Source organism: Lagenorhynchus albirostris, chromosome 8, assembly GCF_949774975.1.
Source record: "Lagenorhynchus albirostris chromosome 8, mLagAlb1.1, whole genome shotgun sequence".
NCBI classification, from domain to species: Eukaryota; Metazoa; Chordata; class Mammalia; order Artiodactyla; family Delphinidae; genus Lagenorhynchus; species Lagenorhynchus albirostris.
Window position 1 is genome coordinate 41,354,649 of NC_083102.1, and position 21,910 is coordinate 41,376,558.

The 21,910-nt window shown below is 36.5% G+C and overlaps 1 protein-coding gene across 2 annotated transcripts in view; it reads right to left on the reverse strand.

Moving 5' to 3' along the window:
- SEPTIN7 (septin 7) overlaps positions 1 to 21,910 on the reverse strand; it is a 66,955-nt gene that overhangs the window by 33,660 nt on the left and 11,385 nt on the right. For both annotated transcript variants that reach the window (XM_060156857.1, XM_060156856.1), the window contains exons 3-5: positions 13,403 to 13,509; positions 1,490 to 1,590; positions 241 to 375 (exon numbers count right to left, since the gene is read on the reverse strand). In XM_060156857.1, the coding sequence (XP_060012840.1) occupies positions 241 to 375; positions 1,490 to 1,590; positions 13,403 to 13,509 (343 nt within the window). The remainder of the gene's footprint in view (positions 1 to 240; positions 376 to 1,489; positions 1,591 to 13,402; positions 13,510 to 21,910) is intronic.

Sequence of the window (21,910 nt, forward strand, 5' to 3'; positions counted from 1 at the left end):
TATTCCTTTCCATGAAGCAGGTAAAGTCTTATGCATGACAAACTAAGTAAAATCATTGTTAGTTTGTCTAGGACTTAAAAAAAGGCTTCCTATAAGCCATTTTTATATGGAATTTGGAACTTTACAACTGGTAAAGTTAAATGTACTCCACAGAGATGAGGGTTACTAAAATATGCACCCAAAGATGAGTAATAATAAAACAACAACAAAAAAGGTTATCAGAAGCATCAAGGTACTGACCCATGTCCTGAAGGAGCAATGAAGTATAAACAACACTGCACTCTGTTATCAGGCATCTGACGTCTGTTCACTCTAGATTCTGCATTTAGGTAGTCCTCAAACTTACTATCAATGTAGTCGATAACAGGCTGCCAGCTGTAGAATGCAGATAAATAAAATAATTAAGTTGTAATTCTACATATGAACATACAACTGATGACTCTGTTAAAGGGCAATAATCAATATTTTTAAATACACAAAACCTATGTAACCAATGGAAAAAAACACCTCAAATTATTCTACATATACTGATTTAAAAACATATAAATTATGTTGAATAAATCTTGATTCATTATTTCTAAACTTTCCAAACAGAAGAAACTGTTTAGAGTCAGACACAACTAAATTATCATATTACTTGCATTTATAAGTATATTAATGCCAAGACACTTTACAATATGAAAAATTATATTCAAAGAGTTTTATATTTCAAATGAAAAGATTAAACAATACAGAAACCTCACAATGAACGGTTACTTAGGTGTTTCAAAAGTTGACAGAAATTTATTTCAAAAAACAATGTGGAACTTGGGACTTCCCTGGTGGTCCAGTGGTTAAGAATCCGCCTTCCAATGCAGGGGAAGTAGGTTCGATTCCTGGTTGGGGAACTAAGATCCCACATGCCGTGGGGCAACTAAGCCTGCGCACTCTAGAGCCTACTTGCCGCAACTAGAGAGAAGCCTACGTGCCCCAACGAAGATCCCGCATGCCACAACAAAGACCCAACGCAGCCAAATAAATAAAAACAAAACAAAAAAACAGTGTGGAACTCAAAGAAAAATTAAAATATTTTTTATAAGCTACTAAGATATTGTTTCCAATTAGAAAGCCATGGGTGTTTTATTCACTTACAACTTATGGAAAAACTGAAGGTTTAAATTAGGATGTGATAGAAAATGGATAAAATTATAGTAAAGAATGAAAAGTTGCAAGTTTCTTATAATAATGAGAATTCTTTTATCTATGTTTTAGAATCTGTCTTCAAAATACTTCTGTGAAAGGTGTTATCTTCATTTTATAGAAGAGGAAATCAGTTCAAAGAAGTTAAGCAACATGACAAGTGGCAAAGTTGATATATGAACCCAAGTCATGTTACATAAAGTTCAGTGACCTTCGCTAAGATGAGAAGCTTTAAAATGTTAAGGTAAAAAAGTCTAACCACCCCCATCCCCAAATGCAGTGGAAAGCAGCAGTGACAAACCCTTCTTACCAATTACTATTATCCACTGCATCTCCAAATCCTGGGGTATCAACTATTGTGAGCAGCAACTGAACACCACCTTCTTTGATTAAAACTTTGGATTGTTCCACCTGTAAAAGTCATTGGTACAGATATTAATACCATACATTATATCCTTGGCTTCCTACAACGTAAGAGGTAGGGAGATGAGTGTTAATCAAAACCAAATGGGAAGCTTTTTGCAAACTAAATCTACTCACTCACACACTTTCTTTAGAATCAATTACTGTTAGAAGTCTTGGTTATTTAAAAGAAAAGCACATATGTAAATAGTGCGTTTACGGCTCACTGTTGGTACAGAGAAGGAAAACAGGAACTGATAAAATAATATTAATTACTAAAGCCATACAATACTTATGTAACCTAAATGCACATCTAATAATACAAATAAACAATGTGCTTGAATGATTAAGTAATTCATAGAGATCAAATGTAATTAATCAGACAAATACATTTAATTTACCATTTGCAGTAAACGTTTTCCTGGACTATCTCCATCTAGTTCAGTCCAAACCAATTACTCAAGTGAACTTATTACCATTTGCAAATCTTTCTCAGCATGGCTGTAATTATTTACACTGTGTTTACATTATGGCTAAGATACAATTCTCTTCTCAAACGTGTTACTGTACATTCAGGCCAAAGCAATCAGCAAAGGTCAAGGCATTGAAAAACAATGTATTCTGGTAGGGTAAAACCCTACTAACTCTGATTAAAATCTTCAGTTCTCTTTAGAATTTGTAAAAACCTTCTATTTGAGAAAAGGTACTGGACTTAAAAACAGTAACAACAGGGGCTTCCCTGGTGGCGCAGTGGTTGGGAGTCCGCTTGCCAGTGCAGGGGACACGGGTTCGTGCCCCGGTCCGGGAGGATCCCGCATGCCGCGGAGCGGCTGGGCCCGTGAGCCATGGCCGCTGGGCCTGCGCGTCCGGAGCCTGTGCTCCGCAATGGGGGAGGCCGCAACAGTGAGAGGCCCGCGTACCGCAAAAAAAAAAAAAAAACAGTAACAACATTTCCTCCTACAGTCTAAGATATTTTTGTAACCCCAAACTCTGTTTTAGAATGTAAAAATCATTCATCTTGGGCATACCCCGCTGCTACATAAAGCAAACACTGATTCAAACAGAAAAGGGGAATCATTCTCCTAGATAAAGATAGGCTTTCATTCAATTTATATCAAGTGTTTATTAAAACTAGAGGTTTCAATTATGCTGATAGGCTAACTTAAAAGGCAAGAATTATACTCAAACTTTGAGTGCTACAAGCCATAAGATGGTATAAATTATTGTACCAATAAGTACTATTAGACCTAAGAGGGAAAGGTAATCACATGAAAAGCAACTTCAACTATTTATGTTGGTTAACAGTGTTTGGAAAGGAAGAGCGGCTAATTTCTGGGTAGAAAAAGTTTGGTTCACCTTTAGAGATTACAGAAATGATGATGTCTTTCCATTTCCCTTTGACATTTTCTTACAGATGTTAGCTGATGGATGAAGGAGTTGAGACTAAGACTGCTGAGCAAGAAAGTATATAGCAGCATTGTCCAATAGAACTTTCTGAAATGATGGAAACGTTCTTTGTCTACACTATCCAATATGGTAGCTGCTTGTCCATGTGGCTACTTACCCCTTGAAATGTGACTAGAGCAACTGGGGAGCTGAATGTTTAATTTTATTTAACTTGAATTAACTTAAATTCAAATAACTTCATGTGGTTTAGTGACTACTGAATTGGACAGTGAAGGCTGATAGAAATCAAAAATTATTTTGTTAAAAGAGTATTATCAAAAAAGAAACTTGCTGAAACTGAAAATACTGCCTGAGATTTGGCGAGGCTTCCAATCTTTTAGACAAATAAGGGACAAAGCTCTTATCTTTTAGACCAATGGTCTTCAGACTGCTTTGATCCTAGTGTAAACTATCAGTGAAAATTTTAAACATCCCAAATATGTTTATTTACCTACCAAACATACACAACTGGCAATCTGAACATTGAATATTAGTGTCAATTTCTCATAAATTAAAAAAGTAAACATCAATAAATAAGGGTTCTGGGCTTCCCTGGTAGTGCAGTGGTTGAGAGTCCACCTGCTGATGCAGGGGACACGGGTTCGTGCCCCAGTCTGGGAAGATCCCAAATGGGCCCGTGAGTCATGGCCGCTGAGCCTGCGCGTCCGGAGCCTGTGCTCCGCAATGGGAGAAGCCACAACAGTGAGAGGCCCACGTACAGCAAAAAAAATAATAATAATAAAATAAATAAATAAGGGTTCTAATATTTTCTGGTCATATTCAATATCAACAATGGTTGCAACACTGCTTGGGAGACCACTGTTTCACACCACATAGCTGAGATAATACCGTTTGTCTAATATCAGCTTACTGTAATAACATGAGGGAAACCAAATAACTGCAGAAATAATCAGACTCATTAGGGCAGATTATCAAAACTAAAAAAAATTAAGTGATATTACTTCATGTGGCTTAGGAAGTTCACATTCTATATATCTGATGGTCCTCTATAGTTAAAAATGACAATCTGGTTATATGTCAGTTATATCTCCATTTAAAAAAAAAAAAGGGGGCTTCCCTGGTGGCTCAGTGGTTCAGAGTCCACCTGCCAATGCAGGGGACACGGGTTCGTGCCCTGGTCCGGGAAGATCCCACATGCCGCAGAGCGGCTAGGTCTGTGAGCCATGGCCGCTAAGCCTGCGCGTCCAGAGCCTGTGCTCCGCAACAGGAGAGGCCACAACAGTGAGAGGCCCACGTACCGCAAAAAAAAAAACAAATAAACAAAAAAACCCAGGTTATTCATTTGTGGTAACTGTCATTGAAGCAGAAATATCCAAAGTAATCATACCAGTTCTTCACCTAACAATTCTTCTACATGACACAGTACTGTATATTAGAACTGATGCAAAATGTAACTGTTCTACATGAATCATCTCCTGATTTTACTCCAAACCATTTCTGGTTCCCTTATTACCAAACAAAGCCCATTTCTACCTTCAGTACTAGATTGTATACTAATCACACACCATAACAGCTTAAATTTTAAGATTTTTGTTTCCTTGTTTAAAAAAAATTAGTTGAACAACTTAACTGTTTATTGAAATGACAAGAAAAATGAATATCTGTATTTTATATGCTTTAACGAGTCTGTTTATAAAGCTTCTTTTCTTCTTTGGCCTATGAAATTCTGTGTATCCATACATGGTCAAATACAAAGACGCCGGCAACATATGGAAGAAATCCAGAAAACATAACTGTAAACTAGTGCCATTCATAGGATCCAACTGTATCCTATCATCTGGTTTTGCAAGTATCCTCATGGGATCCATGGAAAACAAATTAGTTCAAGTCCAGGAATTTCAAACTTTTCTTAAGAAATCTATTCCAAATGGCCACTTTCCCATGCACTTTACTTAAGCAGGTCACATCAGCATATTTTATGGCATCAGAGTTCCAAAAGAATGAATCAAGGGCACTTTCAACTGAGTTTCTCTCTGAAAAATAAAACTAAAGCCTATTTTATTGTCTATGTATAATTAATAAATTAAGGGCTCTTTTGGATTCCTAGATTCCAGAAACCCACACTTTCTTCTAATATTTTCAGTTTTTCAAGCTGAGAGAAAGAAAAAGTCAAACTTTCACTGTTTATACGGCTTCAGTTCTTCCATTGCTGAAAGACTATTAAATACACTACACTTTTCTAACTTAATGTTTGAGTCATTTTTTAAAGATAAATAAAAAGTGTTACTTAATTAACTATATTAAAATTTGAGGAGAGGGTTAAAATTTTCTGTCAGGAGTTTACCTCCAACTATACTTGCTCAGGAGGTGGCATTATAGCCAAAACTCTGCAGAGACTTGAATAGTAGATACTTGAACAGCCTGTGATATTCCACTTAGCTCAAACACAGAATCTATTTTGATTATTTAATAACTCAAAAGACAAACATCATCTTAAACACTTATGTTCAACAAGAAACTTGAAGATGCAATGACCAACAGAATAGTTATGCTTAAAGACTACTTCCCTCTCATCAAGACCCAGAACTAGCTGAAAAGAAACTTGATCTGAAGATTCTAATTCTGCCTTCCACTCTCTGAACCACTACACCTCATTCCCTTGTCTCCTTACACTGAGATCTTAATTACCTTGTCCCTTTCATTTTCTATTAGCAACCTCCCCTCCCAAATCCTTTCTTTTCCTTTCCAGCTCAGATAGCTTTCCATAAAATTCATAAACTTCGACAGGAATTTCCATGCCATATGATGATCCTTTTACTTGTTCCTTCATCTCATGCCTCTCACAGTATGGCTTTTATTTGCTCCTTCAACTCATGTCCCTCCCAGTATGGCTCTTCCCAAGCTCTACCTTACAATCTCTGCCACCATGCTCAGCAAAGCACTTGATCTCCGCTGGAAGAGGAGAGCACCCCCAATTCGTTGTTGCTATTTATTATTTAATCTTTAAAAATTGAAGTATAGTTGATTTACATTGTTTCAGGTGTATAGCAAAGTATGTATGTATGTATATGTGTGTGTGTGTGTGTGTATATATATATTCAGATTCTTTTCCATTATAGGTTAGTACAAGATATTGAATATAGTTCCCTGTGCTATACAGTAGGTCTCTGTTGTTTATCTATGTATAGTGGTGTGTATATGTTAATCCCAAATTCCTAATTAATCCCCCCCCTTCCCCCTTGGTAACTATAAGTTTGTTTTCTAAGTCTGTGAGTCTGCTTCTGTTTTGTAAACAAATTCATTTGTATCATTTTTTTAGATTCCACATAAGTGATATCATATGGTATTTGTCCTTCTCTTTCTGACTTACTTCACTTCGTATAATAATCTCTAGGTCCGTCCATGTTGCTGCAATGGCATTATTTCATTCTTTTTTATGGCTGAGCAATATTCCACTGTGTGTGTGTGTGTGTGTGTGTGTGTGTGTGTGTGTGTGTACACCACATCTTCTTTATCCATTCATCTGTCAGTAGACATTTAGGTTACTTCCATGTCTTAGTGCTGCTGTGAACACTGGGGTGCATGCATCTTTTTGAATTAGAGTTCCTCCAGATATATGCCCAGGAGTGGGATTGCTGGGTCATATGGTACCTCTATTTTTAGCTTTTTAAGGAACCTCTATACTGTTCTCCATAGTGGCTTCACCAATTCACATTCCCACCAACAGTGTAGGAGGGTCCCCAACAGCATCCCCAACTTGTTTGAAGCAACACTGAATCTTCCCTCCTGTTCAGTGGAATAGATCCCTTTTTTTCCTAAGGCTAATTTCTCAATCTATGCTGGGGATTTGACCAATTTCCATTTTAGAGTCATTTTGACAACTATTTCCCCTGTAACTTCAATCTCTTATCTCTTACGGAATGATTCCCCATAGGATACAAACATTCTCCAAACCACTGTCTCTGTCCCCTACACTCAACCTCTAGGTATTCCCTCTCATCCCTTCCTTCATAGCTCTACCCCCATCTTCACTGCCTCACAAATCACTTCTCAATCCACTGTCATCTTCCCCTCTACTCCTACAATTTCACTAAAATATACTTTGCCAAGGTCACCTATACCACCCTATAGCAGCACCTTTCTCACTAAATCATAATTGTTTGCTATATCCTTCATATGACTGTGACATCCTTGAGAACTCTGTGTCCATCATCCTTATAGCCCTCAAACCTGGTAAAAGACAAGCATTCAGTCATCTGTTCTGTGTATGACTGGTTCAAAAAACTATCAAAACTGGACCAACATCAACAGGAGAGTTTCCTAATTGGACTCTGTAAAAATGTTTCAAGGAGTCATAAGATGTTATCTTAGGGATAGGATTCACTGTTTTCACTTCTTCTCACCTCCAAAATTTTTGTACCCATTTAATCTAAAATAGTGATTTATTGGACTTCACAGATCAACAAAAAAAGTTTTAAAGGGGACCAACATAAGGCTACCAACAAAGAACTTAAAAAAAAAAACTAGCACTGTCATTTCACAAAAGAAACTGAAATGGATTTAGTCTCAGAATAAAGGACAGTCTTTCCCTAGGAGACAGTTGGCAACCTTTTGCTGACATGAAATAAGATATATTTTCAAATATAACAAAATTATAAAATTTGCTACCATATATACAACATTGTATGTAATATTTTTCTTAAAATTTTTGTTAATCTGAGCACCTATATTTGAGATTGGAATATGAAGTAGAGCTCAAGTGTTCAATTTTTTCTATCACTTTATTTTAATCAGTCTATTGGGAAAAAATATATATATGAATGAAAGTGAAAGTAACATAGTGCCATTTCATTCTATTTGAAATATTCTGAAAGAACTAAGGAAAAACAATTCTCTCTCTTACTTTCTTCCCACAGAGATAGGATGAAACCAGTCTGCAGCAGTCCAGAAACTCTACAGAGGAGTGGTCCACAAAGTATAGTACCCAGACTGGCAGCTGCATAGTTTGGGAACTTATTGGAAATGCAAATTCTTTGGGCCCTGTCTCAAACCGACTAAACAGAAAACTCTGGGGAGGGGGACTCAACAATCTGTTTGAGCAAGGCTTCCAAGTGATTGTGATACACACTGAACTTTGAGAACCACTGGTATAAAGAACAACAGGACTAGAATGTCAGCTCACATTTGGAACTGCACAGCTCAGGTACCTAAGGCCAAAGATAGGAGGTTGGGAATTAATCTCAGAAGACTTCTATCTATTACTGAAAGTTCACTCAAATCAGAACCACTAATATACTGGAAACTCAGAATCATTTCTCTGCTCAGAGTAGACGGTTTCTCCTTCCTTCCAAGACTGTGAATGTGAAGGAATTTCTTCTTTAGGATATAAGCCTCTTGTAAATAAATAATGCTTAGGGAAGAGATTATGAAATTGTGGTCTTTATTAAAATTTCACTCCCTATTTGCCACATCACAGGATGTTTCTTCTCTTCTTCTTTTTGACAGTTGAAAGTGTTCCAGAAAGGCTTCAGGTCAGGGAAAGTGCAGATATTTCCCTTCTGAAACTCAGGATTGTATGTTTTTCCTGGTCTAATATGCCTGGGCTGAGATGTAATACTTCTGGATCACTCTTCACTAAAAGAATTTAAGAGCTTCTAAGAGCAGATCATCTGCTAGATTATCAAGCTTGGTGAAAAGTCAGTCAACTAAAAAAAAACTACATTCTATTCTCTAACTACACTGAATGACTAGGAACATGTCATGTTCTCTCCTGGGTAAGTGAAGAAAAGAGTTCAGATGATCTTCATCTTGTTTCCAGTATATCAAGGAATACCTCCATGGTACAGTCAGGAAAGAGGACTTCTCTGGGATTCTAATCAGAATCAACCCAGTTCTCAACTGTTAATGTCTCACTTTTGGTAAAGGGGGGAGATTTAACAGTAGTACACAAGCCTTTGTCTTAAAAATCTTACTAGAGATACCCTTAGTCCTAATTACTCCTTTGTTTTCAAAACAGGGAGAGCTAGGAAGATATTCACAATAGAAGAGGACACTTAATGTTATCTTAAAAAGGAAGGCAAAGTGAGTTTAGACAGGATTATTTTGGAGACAGACCAATGTAAATAGAATTCTGACAAACTGAGAGCCTCTCCCACCACCTTTAACAGATGGCAGCTGGGAGAAATTATCTGCAATGACTGAAATGTAAGGGACTATTACCTAGATAAGACACTTCTCCAAATTAAGAAGGAAAAGATAGGAAATATTAAGATTGTCAAAGCACTCAATGAAATCTGAACAATTAATGAGTATAAAAGACACGTTCAATCTCATAAGAAATCAAAGAAAATAAAATGAAATGACGAAATGTCTTTAATGCACACACACATGCACAACAGAAATGAGTACTTATGTCCACCAAAAGATATATACAAGAATATTTATGTTAGTCAAAAAGTGAAAGCCCAAATGCTTATCTACAACAGAGGGGATACACTGTGATATATTCATGCAGTGGAATATTATGCAACAATGAAAAGAACTACAGGTACACAACATGAATAAATACCACAGACATAATCTTCAGTGAAAGAAATCAGACAGGAATATACCTAAACGAAGTTCAAGAACAGACAAGATTAATCTATGGAGATAGAAGTCAGAAAGGTGTTTAATTTGGGGGTGGGTATAATACTGAGTGAGAGGAGGCATAAGGAAGCCTTCCAGGGTCCTAGAAACATACTATATCTTAATCTGGCTGTGGTTAACTGGATATATGAATACATATATAAAAACTCATCAAGTTCTATGCTTAAATTTGTGCCCTTTTAGTACACAAATTAAACATCAACTTAAAAATTAAGGGCTTCCCTGGTAGCACAGTGGTTGAGAGTCCGCCTGCCGATGCAGGAGACATGGGTTCATGCCCCGGTCCAGGAGGATCCCACATGCCACGGAACGGCTGGGCCCGTGAGCCATGGCTGCTGAGCCTGCGCGTCCGGAGCCTGTGCTCCACAACGGGAGAGGCCACAACAGTGAGAGGCCCGCGTACAGCCAAAAAAAAAAAATTAGATTAAAAAAATTCTGCTCAAGACAAAATAAAAATAAAACTTCAAAAAAGATAATCAAATTTAAAATTTAAAAAGACTCTCAAATTTAAAATTATTCCACTTAATCTATGATAGCGTTTTATAAACACTATCACTATAGTGTTTAGTCCAACTAAACACTAAGTCTTATAAATTTTTAAAACTTGTTTGTTCAGTCATTCAACAAACATGGGATGCTAACATGTAACAGATGCAGTTCTAGGAACTTAGCTTGCAGCAGTGAATAAAGTGAAGTTCCTACCCTTGTAGAGCTTACACATTTGGAGCCTGGGGTGGGAATTAGAAGGAGTTTATAGGGTGGTCAGGAAAGGGCTCCTTAAGAAAGCAACTTTTAAGCAGAGAACTGATGAAAATTATTAAGCAAGCGAGAAACAGAAGTGGAAGGCCCCGGCGGTGGAAGTAGGAATAGCCTGTTCAAAGAACAGCAAGGAGGTTGGTTTGGTCAGAGCAGAATAAGCCAAAAGTGGACAAGTGTAAGAACTAGGTTGGGGGGAGGGGGAGTAAAACAATCTCTCATTGTTTGAGCAAATACTTTTGTTGCAGAGCATGTTAAACTAGATTTCTATGTGATGAATTCCTTAGACTGCATGTGCCAATACTTTCACCTGTTCAGACACTAGCAAAAATCACTGCATTGGGTGACTCAAGAGAACTAGAAATATTGTCCTTTATTAAACAAAGCAAAATAAAACATGGTAAGGTACAAAACTTTTATGAGTTAATTGGCTTCCATCATCCACCAAGCAGTTTACTGGAATTTCAAGCCTAGTCCTACAGTCAGTCAATACCCTCCAGAGTCCAGTTTAAAAATTCAAATCTAATAAGCAACAGCAAACATCATGTACGCACCATTTGATATTTTAAAAATAAAACAAACAAACAAAAAACCACTTCTCTTAAGTATTCCTTACTAGCCAGCATCAGACAGATCAGCCTTATGACCTAATTTTCTGGGTTTTTTTTTTTTAAACTAAACTTTCACATATTACATAACTATGAAGTGATGACTTCACTGATCAAATCATTTTGTCTTCATTTTGTCTAAACTGCCTAACTGGGAAAACTATCTCCATATGTAAGGTTTTTAAAGGAAAAGGCAATATAAATCAAAGAAAACTGACAACTTGTTGGACCAAACATTATTAAAAAGAAAAGCTAATCCACTTATTAAGAAATGGTTAATCTGTTAAACTAACACTTATTAAATATCTACAGTATAGAGATAGTACAGTTGATACACTACAGACTAAACCAGAGTGCTTAGATTTGTATCCTAGTTCTGGTACTCTAACTACATGATCTTGGCATATCACCATCTCTGTGCCTCAATTTCCACATCTGTAAAATGGGGAAAAGAATACCACTTACCTCATAAAGTTACTGAAAGAATTAAATAAGTAAATGCATCTAAAGTGTTTGGAATAGTACCTGGAAGATGTTAATGACTGTTGTTTTATTATTAATCTAGACCTGGCATTATGCTATGTGCTTAAACTACAAAGAGGACTCAGAAAATTTCCTCACCAGCACTAATCACCAAGAACACCACTGGCAGATACATGACCATCAATATTTAACAGATATTTTACAGTAAATATACCTGAATTTAGGAATCTACACTGTGGGGTTCCCTTAACATTTCTACATACCTAGTTACTAATCCTGGATTTAAATACTTAAATTAAGAAAGCTAAAAGTATATCTTCCTGCTTAGGGTTAAAATGTTCACTACATCACAAAATAAGCAATGCAGTACAGTATCAAGTTTTTATCAACAGAACACATATTTGCAGGTAATTTGAAATCTCAAGCTCCATGAAGGATATTTTAAAAATTCCTGGGCATCCCTGGTGGCACAGTGGTTAAGAATCCACCTGCCAATGCAGGGGACATGGGTTCGAGCCCTGGTCCGGGAAGATCCCACATGCCACGGAGCAACTAAGCCTGCGCACCACAACTACTGAGCGTGTGCTCTAGGGCCCGTGAGCCGCAACTAGAGAAAGACCATGCGCAGCAACGAAGACCCAACGCAGCCAAAAGTAAATAAATAAAATAAATTAAAAAAAAATTTTTTTAATTCCTAAAACAGAGAAAACTTTAAAAAGGAGAAATAAAATATCCAGTTCCAGAGTCACTGCCTCAATAAAACATGCTCCTGCCAGAACTGTTTACTCCACTTCTCTTCTGCTTCTGTGCTGCATCAATCCATCAACATTTTTTCAATCAATAGTTTAGAGCGGTGCTGCCCAACAAAAATGTAACGTGAGCCACATAATTTTAAAATTTTCAGTAGCCACTTCAGAAAGTAGTAACAGGTGAAATTAATGTATTTTTATTCAGCCCAATATAACCAATTATCATTACTGCAAAATGTAATCAATATAAAAATTTTTAATGAAATATTCTTTTTTACAAACTAAGTCTTCAAAATCTGGAGTGTATTTTATACTTGTATAACATCTCAATTTGGACTACCCACATTTTAAGAGCTCAACAGCCACATGTGGCTACCAGCTACTGTACTGGACAATGCAGAGCTAGAGAGTCTAGCACTTCACTATATGGGCCAGCAACATGAGCATCACCTTGGATTTTGTTAGAAATACTGAATCTCAGCCCACCTCAGACCTACTAGAACAGGAACTGAATTTAACAAGCTCCCCAGGTGATCTGAATATACATTAAAGATCGAGAAGTACTAAATTAGACCACACATAGCTTGTAAGCCTTAACAAATTGCTATTGCCATTCAACTATCATGTGGTATCATGCCACTCACTAATACAGAACACTGTATTTAAATAATAATGGCTTCCACATGAATCATGTTTTCTCTATGCTGTCCAAAAGAATTTTCTGCAATGGTGGAAACATATCTGTGCTGCCCCAAATGGCAGCCACTTGCCACATATGACTACTGAGCATTTGAAATGTGACTGGTACAACTGAGAAAGTGAATTTTTAGTTTTATTGACTTTTAACTCATGCAAACTTAAATAGCTACTACATATAGCAAGTAGCTACCATAATGCAGCATAACTCCAGCTGTTACTACATCCCAGTATACTCTCTAGGAGGGTCCTCAAGACAAACTTATAAGGTTCTAATCAAGAAAATTCCTCTAATTACCTGCACTTCTCTCAATAAATCAATCTCTCTTTTTTATCAGCAACCATGTTTACCACTTTACATTGGCTAAGGTCAAACTTGAAATCTACCTCTATGGAAATACAATATAAGTTATAGAATGTGTTTTGTATCTGTTAACATTACCCCACCTTATCATCAGTTAACAATATACATACCTGTACAGTCTTTTTTATTCTATGGGAAGGACCTGGATACTCTGGGGAATACAAATCTGTGAGGAATAATGAGTTGATTAATGTTGACTTTCCCAGTCCAGATTCACCTAAAAGAAATAGAGGTGGAAATCTGTTAAACTCAGCTACCTTATCAAGCTTAAATATTCAACCAATGCTATAATCAAACTTGCTTTTATGCAAGTACTTCTTAGTGGGACAAGGAAGTGACATTAGAAATTATACTATAAAGACTCTCTATTAGAATAAATTCTTTGCCTTCATTTTCTTATCTATCAAATTAGACTCATGTTTCCAAGGATTTTTACCTTTATAATTCTACCATCTGTGTTCGCTAAAAGTAATGTATCTGTAGTCACCATTTTTAACAGTAATGTATTCCTAGAGATGAAAGTTAGTCATGAAGGAAAACAACCCAGTTGGATTATATATTGCTGCTTCAGTGAAATAAAAAATAAAAGTATAAACGTTTATTACAATGAATGACCAAGGAAACAAATCATGCAGCTATAAAAAGTAGAAATCTGCTGATAAAAAGAAGAAAAATTAATCACAATGCATCTTAGTACAAAAGTGAACCACAAAAAAATACTTCCAATTTACCCATATACCAATCAGCTTAAGTATAAAGGGTACTTCTCTATAAACCAGACTCCAAAAAATCATGGGTAATTACTTTTTATAAAAATGCTCCTGCCTGAAGTAGGAAAGGAGAGAGGTAAGACATGATTTCCACTAAGATTCACATACTCTTCTCTGACCCTTCATGTCAAGTCTAGTACACCATACCAAATGTACAGATATTTTTTACTAAAATATAAACAGCTTCAGGATATACAAAGTTAAAATAGATTAAAAGTCATATAATAATTATCAATTAATATGGCACCAGGTTAAAGAATCTAGTTATTGTTAATAGTTCAGTGAGTTTAATAGGCATCTTTAGCCTAAATAACTGATAGCACAATATTAACCTTACTATTTCTATTTATAGGTTGAGTTCTTTTGATATTGGCTCTCAAGAAAGGTAAGAACCGGGTGACTTCCTTGGAGCCACAGTGGTTAAGAATCCACCTGCCAATGCAGGGGGCACAGGCTCGATTCCCTAGCCCGGGAAGATCCCACATGCCGCGGAGCAACTAAGCCCGTGTGCCACAACTACTGAGCCTGTGCTCTAGAGCCTGTGAGCCACAACTACTGAGCCCATGCGCCACAACTACTGAAGCCCGTGTGCCTAGAGCCCGTGCTCTGCAATGAAGAGTAGCCCCTGCCCGCTGCAACTAGAGAAAGCCCGTGTGCAGCAACGAAGACCCAAAGCAGCCAAAAATAAATAAATAAATTTAAAAAAAAAAGAAAGAAAGAAAGGTAAGAACCATTGTAGTGGTCTGGGCTTACTCCCTTTGAATGAGGGAGAATATCCTTTTTTCTAGACGTAGAAATTTCTAAGTCATGGGAAAATAAGTTATAGGTTCCCCATACCTGCTTCTTTCTAAACTCTTAAACCCTGAATAAAGGAGGAAAGACTAGAATAAAACCCAAGTACTTGGGGATAATCAGAAGTATCTACAATATTTTCATTTAGAAGCAACACTGCCCTTGAACCATTGCTATAAAACTCCTCACCAAATCCTCCTGGGTTGGGACACACAATTCTCGAGGCACAAGCCCGCTGTGTCCCCCTTTGCTTGGCAAAGCAATAAAGCTATTACTTTCTACTTCACCCGAAACTCTGTCTCCAAGATTCGATTTGGCACCAGTGCACAGAGGCTGAGTTTTCAGCGTCATTCCCTCAAACAAGAAGGAACAGAGCAGACTTTACTCAGATAAAACATTCTAACCTCTTTGGGGCTATCAGAAGGACTAGTGTTGCCTAACTGGGATTTCAGGTTGGAGAAGCACTGGGCATCACTGGTTAAAGTGCAGGAGAACTACAGATGCCTGGAGCAAAAAATTATGGGTGGAGAGACACAACAGACCACCTAAGGCCTTGAGGAGACGCTGAGGTAAAACTCCTTGGAGAATTAAGACATTCAAAAGAAACCATGTATGCAGGGGAAACTGAGAAAGCCACATACAGGCTCAAGCAATAAACATGCTCAGAAAAGTTGTGAAAAGGCATTAAACTTTCACTTTAGGCTGGATCTCTAGGCTCAGAGCATGCCCAGCTAATCATCAGACATCTGCCCTGACATATGACCAAGTCTGCAAAGACAGGGCAGGGTGAGTTTTTTCAAATGCATATTTTTCAACAACAACAAATCACAAAGCATTCAAAGAAACAGAAAACACAGCCCATAAAAAGGAACAAAACAAAATCCCAGAAACCATCCCTGAAGCAGCACAGATAGTGGACTTGCTAGATGAGGACTTTAAAATAGCTGTTTTAGAGAAAGATAAACATCATATCTCTTATATGTGGAATCTAAAAAACAGGGGGGTACAAATGAATTTATTTACAAAACAGAGATAAGAGTTTTGTAGAAACAAAGTAGAAAACAAACTTATGGTTATGGGGGTCAGGGGGATAAATCAGAAGACTGGGATTTACATATATACACTACTATATATAAAATACATAACTAATAAGGACCTACTATATAGCTCAGGGAACTTTACTTAATACTCTGTAATGGCCTATATGGGAAAAGAATCTAAAAAAGAGTGGATATATGTATAACTGATTCACTTTGCTGTACATCTGAAACTAACACAACATTGTAAATTAACTATACTCCAATAAAAATTTTTTTAAAATAAATAAATTTAGGGACTTCCCTGGTGGTCCAGCGGTTAAGACTCTGCGCTCCCAATGCAGGCGACCCGGATTCAATCCCTGGTCAGGGAACTAGATCCCGCATGCCGCAACTAAGAGCCCACATACCACAACTAAAGACCTGGCGCAGCCAAATAAATAAGTAAATAAATTTAAATAGCAAAAAAAAAAATAATAAACAAAATAGCTGTCTTAAATATGTCCAAAGAGCTAAAGAAAACAATGAACAATTAATGGAAATCAGGAAAACGACGTAAGAACAAAACCAGAATTTAACACAGAAATAGAAATTGTGTAAAAAAACCAAACCAAACCAAACCAAAACAAAAATTCTGGAGCTGAAACACACAATTGAAAAAATTCACTAGAGAGGTTCAAAAGCAATTGAGCATGTCTAAAAAAGAATCAGCAAACTTGGAAGACAGGACAATTAAAATTATTGAGTCTAAGGAGAAAAAAGAATGAAGAAAAACACAGCCTAAGGGATCTATGTGGGACACCATTTATTGAACTATTATATACAGTATGAGAGCTTTAGAAGGAAAAAAGGAAAGGGTCAAATAGATTATTTGAAGGAAAAAAAAATGACCAAATTTTTTCCCAATTTGATGACAGACATGAATCTACAAATCCAAGAATCTCACTGAACTAGTAGGATAAACCCAGGAACCCGCACTGAGACACATCGTGATCAAACTGATAAAAAACAAAGACAAAAAGAGAAACTTGAAAGCGGCAAGAGAGAAGCAACATATCACATAGAAGGTATCTTCAATAAGATTAGCAGCTGATTTCTCAGCAGCAACTCTGGAGACCAGAAGACAATGTGATGATAAAACTGTCAAATGAGAATTCTATATCTGGCAAAATTGTGCTGAAAAGTTGAGGTAGAAATTAAGATATTTCCAGATAAACAAAAACTGAGGGAATTCATTATCACTACACATCCTCCACATTTCAGTTGAAATGAACGAACCCTGGACAATAACTCAAAGCCACATAAAGATCCCCAGTAAAGGTAAATACATGGACAAATATAAAAACTGGTATTATTGTAATTTTGGTTTCTAACTCCACTTTACATTTTCTGTAAGACTTGAAAGACGAATGAATAAGAAATAATTAGAAGTCTGTGTTATTGAGTACACAATGTTCAAAGATACAATTTGAGACATCAATAATAAAAAAAAGTATGTGGGGGCTGTATATGAGTAGTTTGTATATATAATTAAAATTAAATTGGTATAAATTCAAGTTAGGTTATTATAATTTAAGATTTTATATATAATCTCTATGATAACTACAAAGAAAGCATCTACAGAATATACAAATAAGGAAATGAGAAAGGGAATCAAACGTGATGCTACAAAACATCAACTAAACACAAAAGAAGGCAGTAAAGGAGAAAATGATATATTCAAAAGCTGTAAGACATACAGAAAACAACAAAATGACAAAACTAAGTTCTCTGTTACCAGTAATTACTTTACATGTACATGGATTAAATGTCTTAATCAAAGGCACAGATGGCCAGAATGGCTAAAAAAAACCCGATCCAACTGTATACTATCTGTAAGATCTAAAGACTTTAGATCTAAGGACACACACAAGTTGAAAGTAAAAGGATAAAAAAGATATTCCATGTAAGCAGTAATCAGAAGAGGTGAGATGGCTATACTTGTATCAGACAAAAGAGACTTAAGTAAAAAATTGATACAAGATGCAAATTAGGATTTATTATTAAAAAAGGTCAATTCATGAAGTGGATATTATTACAGAATTATAAACATATATACACCAAACATCAGAGCCCCAAAATATATAAAGGAAACACTGACAAAATTTTGAAGGGGAAAATAGACAGTTTTACAATAATAATTGGAGAATTCAATACTCCACTTTAAATAATGGATAGAAGAAACAGACGGAAGATAAATTAGAAAACAGAGGACTTGAACAACACTATAAACCAACTGGACCTAATAAACATAGACAAAATACTCCATTCAACAACACCAAAATACACATTTTTCTCATGTGCACAGGGAGTATTTTTCAAGACTGACCATAAAACCAAGTACGACTTGATAAACTTTTTCTTTTTTTTTTTTTTGCAGTACGCGGGCCTCTCACTTTTGTGGCCTCTCCCGTTGCGGAGCACAGGCTCCGGATGCGCAGGCTCAGCGGCCATGGCTCACAGGCCTAGCCGCTCTGCAGCATGTGGGATCTTCCCGGACTGGGGCACGAACCCGTGTCCCCTGCATCGTCAGGCGAACTCTCAACCACTGCGCCACCAGGGAAACCCATAAACTTTAAAAGATTTCAATCATCTTTTCCTATCACAACGAAATGAGACTGGAGATCAATAACAGAAAGAAAATGAAAAAATTAACACATATAAGGAAATTAAACAATACACTCAAACAGCTAACAGGTCAAATAAGAAATCCCAAGGTAAATTAGAAAATACCATGAAAAAAAAAAGAAAATGAAAACACAACATACCAAAGCTTATGAGATACGGAAAAGTCGTTTCTAATAGAAAAATTTGTAACTGTAAACACATACATAAAAATGAGGATCTGAAATCAACAATCTAACTTTACAACATAAGGAACTAAAAAATAAAGAACTAAACCCAAAACCAGCAAAAGAAAGGAAATATTAAAGTTAGGAGATAAATAAAATGGAAAACAGAAAACAACAGAGAAAAATCAACCAAACCAAAAGTTAGCTTTTGGAATAGATCAACAAAATTAACAACTCTTTTAGCTAGACTGATTGAGAATAAAAGAAAGAGAAGATTCAAATTACTAAAATCAGAAAGTGTGGATATTACTCCCAATTTTACAGAAATAAAAAAAATTATAAGAGAGTACTGTTAATAACTGTATGTCAATAAAGTGGATAACATAAATGAAAAGGACAAATTCCATAAGACAAAAACTTAGAAACAATGAGGAATTAAGAGAACATATACAGTGAAAGGCAAACAGGCCTCTCAGATACTGATAAAGTGATTAAAAAATGGAAATGATCTAAATAATTAATATGGCTGATTTTCAAAAAAATACAACAATTCCTACCCAGAGAAAAAACATATTTTTCAAATACCTATGGAGCACTTACATAATCAGATCATGTTTTGGCTATAAAGAAAATCAATCAGTACTGAAAAACACAGAAATCTACAGATCATATTCTCTGACTACAAGCAGTGAAATTATAAATTAACAACAAAATAACACAACCCATTTGCCCACTTAGACATAAAACAGTATCTCCCCTCAACTCTTATCTGAAAAACTACTCAAATACAAACAAAATGAGTAATATAAACAAAAATCTAAGATATATGACTAAACTGGTGTTCAGAGAAAAACCTGTGCCTAATTAAGCCTAAAGAAAATAGATCAACCTTCAGAGTGGCTCTTGGAACTGTAAACCAGTATCGCTTTTCTTTTTTTTTTTTGAGGCAAGGAGTAATGACTTTATTCGAAAAGCCGGCAGACCAAGAAGATGGTGGGCAAGGGTCCCCAAAAATCCACATTAGTTTGGTCTGAATGCCAGCTCCTTTTATAGAACAGAGAGGGGAAGGAGGTGAGGAAGTAAAGTAAAAAGGCCATAAGCCTTGCATATATCTCCTAGAATGGCCAGCCTCCAGGAGCAGATGTGTTAATTTCTTCTTTTCTGCAGCAATTCATAGGTAGAAGGGTCAGGATGTTTCCCTGAACAAAGGCACTTTGGTTTAACATTCAGACAGCGGGTCACGGTCCCGAGGCAGGTCATTATGTATGATTATAATAACAAAAGCAACAAAAAGCAAAGGTTAAACTCAAAGAAACAGATCCAACAAGGAATCCGATTTAGCTCTTCCCTGGTATGGAAACTCAAGGAAAGGGTCATTGGAAGCTCCAATTTTACAGCTGGTGGGTCAGAAAGACCTGGACTTATGACTGGTGTCTGAAGTGGCAACTGGGGGAAGGGGGCAGTCTTATAGGATTGAGCCTTTAACTTGTAGAATCTGATGCTATCTCCAGGTAGATAGTTTCAGAATTGAATTGATTGTAGGAAACTCAGATGGTGTCCGAGAATTGCTTGGTGTTGTGTGGACTCCTGCCCCCATGTTACTGAACTCAGGTTTGGCTGCTCGCTGCTCAAAAGCTAATACTTTTGAGAGACAAGTGCTGGTAGGAATGGAAAGGTTGCTTTATGCAAGAGACTGGCAACTTGTGTCCAAAAACCAACTCCAAAGATTCTGCTCAACCATGAAAGTTTTTAAAGGGAGACTCATTAGCGGAGGGGGTCAGGGTCATTATTATCTTCCACTGTGTGCAGACTTTCTTCTGATTGGTTGGTGGTGAAGTAACAGGGTGGCATTCCAGGAATCTTGTGCTCAGCCTGAAGTTACCATCTTCCACCTGGGTGGGAGCCTTAGTTCCACAAAAGAACTCAAAGGTATTGCTGTGTATATTCCTTGAGGAGGCACCAGGACCTCGCCCCATCGCTGCACTATTGTTTCTTTCTTTTTTTTTTTATTCAAACAGAAAGTCACAAAAATTATAATCATCCTCATCAGTTCACTCAGTCCCATGTAATTAATTTTTTTTTCATCTTGATCTTTTGTTAGCACTTTTCCATTAGAGTTGTGAAAATGCTTATTCATTCAGTTCAGCAGTATAGTCAGTTACCAGAAACATGTACTTGTCAGAGTCTGTTCCATGAATTCCTTGAAGATGAAACCCTTTTACAGGAACATTTTTGCAAAAGCATCAGAGTACACCCAGAACAGTCTGTAAATGACAGAAGACTTAAAAATGACCATGGTTAAAGATTTGATGAAGTTCATAATAAGGCAATTGACAAGGAAATTTAGTTATTTCTGAGATATACATTTTAGAGCAATAACTAGAATTATGACTTGTAACATTATACCAGAACATATAAGATTTTTAGAAATTTCATGTAATGTCTGAAACATTTATGTTAACATATTTCCATACAAATAACCCAAAAAAAGTTTAGTAATTAGTTGTGGGTTGTTTTGTTTGTTTGTTTTTCTATACTGCAGGTTCTTATTAGTCATCAATTTTATACACATCAGTGTATACATGTCAATCCCAATCGCCCAATTCAGCACACCACTATCCCCACCCCACTGCAGTTTTCCCCCCTTGGTGTCCATACGTTTGTTCTCTACATCTGTGTCTCTGTTTCTGCCCTGCAAACCGATTCATCTGTACCATTTTTCTAGGTTCCACATATAAGCGTTAATATACAATATTTGTTTTTCTCTTTCTGACTTACTTCACTCTGTATGACAGTCTCTAGATCCATCCACGTCTCAACAAATGACTCAATTTTTATGGCTTTTTATGGCTGAGTAATATTCCATTGTATATATGTACCACAACTTCTTTATCCATTCATTTGTCGATGGGCATTTAGGTTGCTTCCATGACCTGGCTATTGTAAACAGTGCTGCAATGAACATTGGGGTGCATGTGTCTTTTTGAATTATGGTTTTCTCTGGGTATATGCCCAATAGTGGGATTGCTGGATCATATAGTAATTCTATTTTTAGTTTTTTAAGGAACCTCCATACTGTTGTCCATAGTGGCTATATCAATTTACATTCCCACCAACAGTGCAAGAGGGTTCCCTTTTCTCCACACCCTCTCCAGCATTTGTTGTTTGTAGATTTTCTGATGATGTCC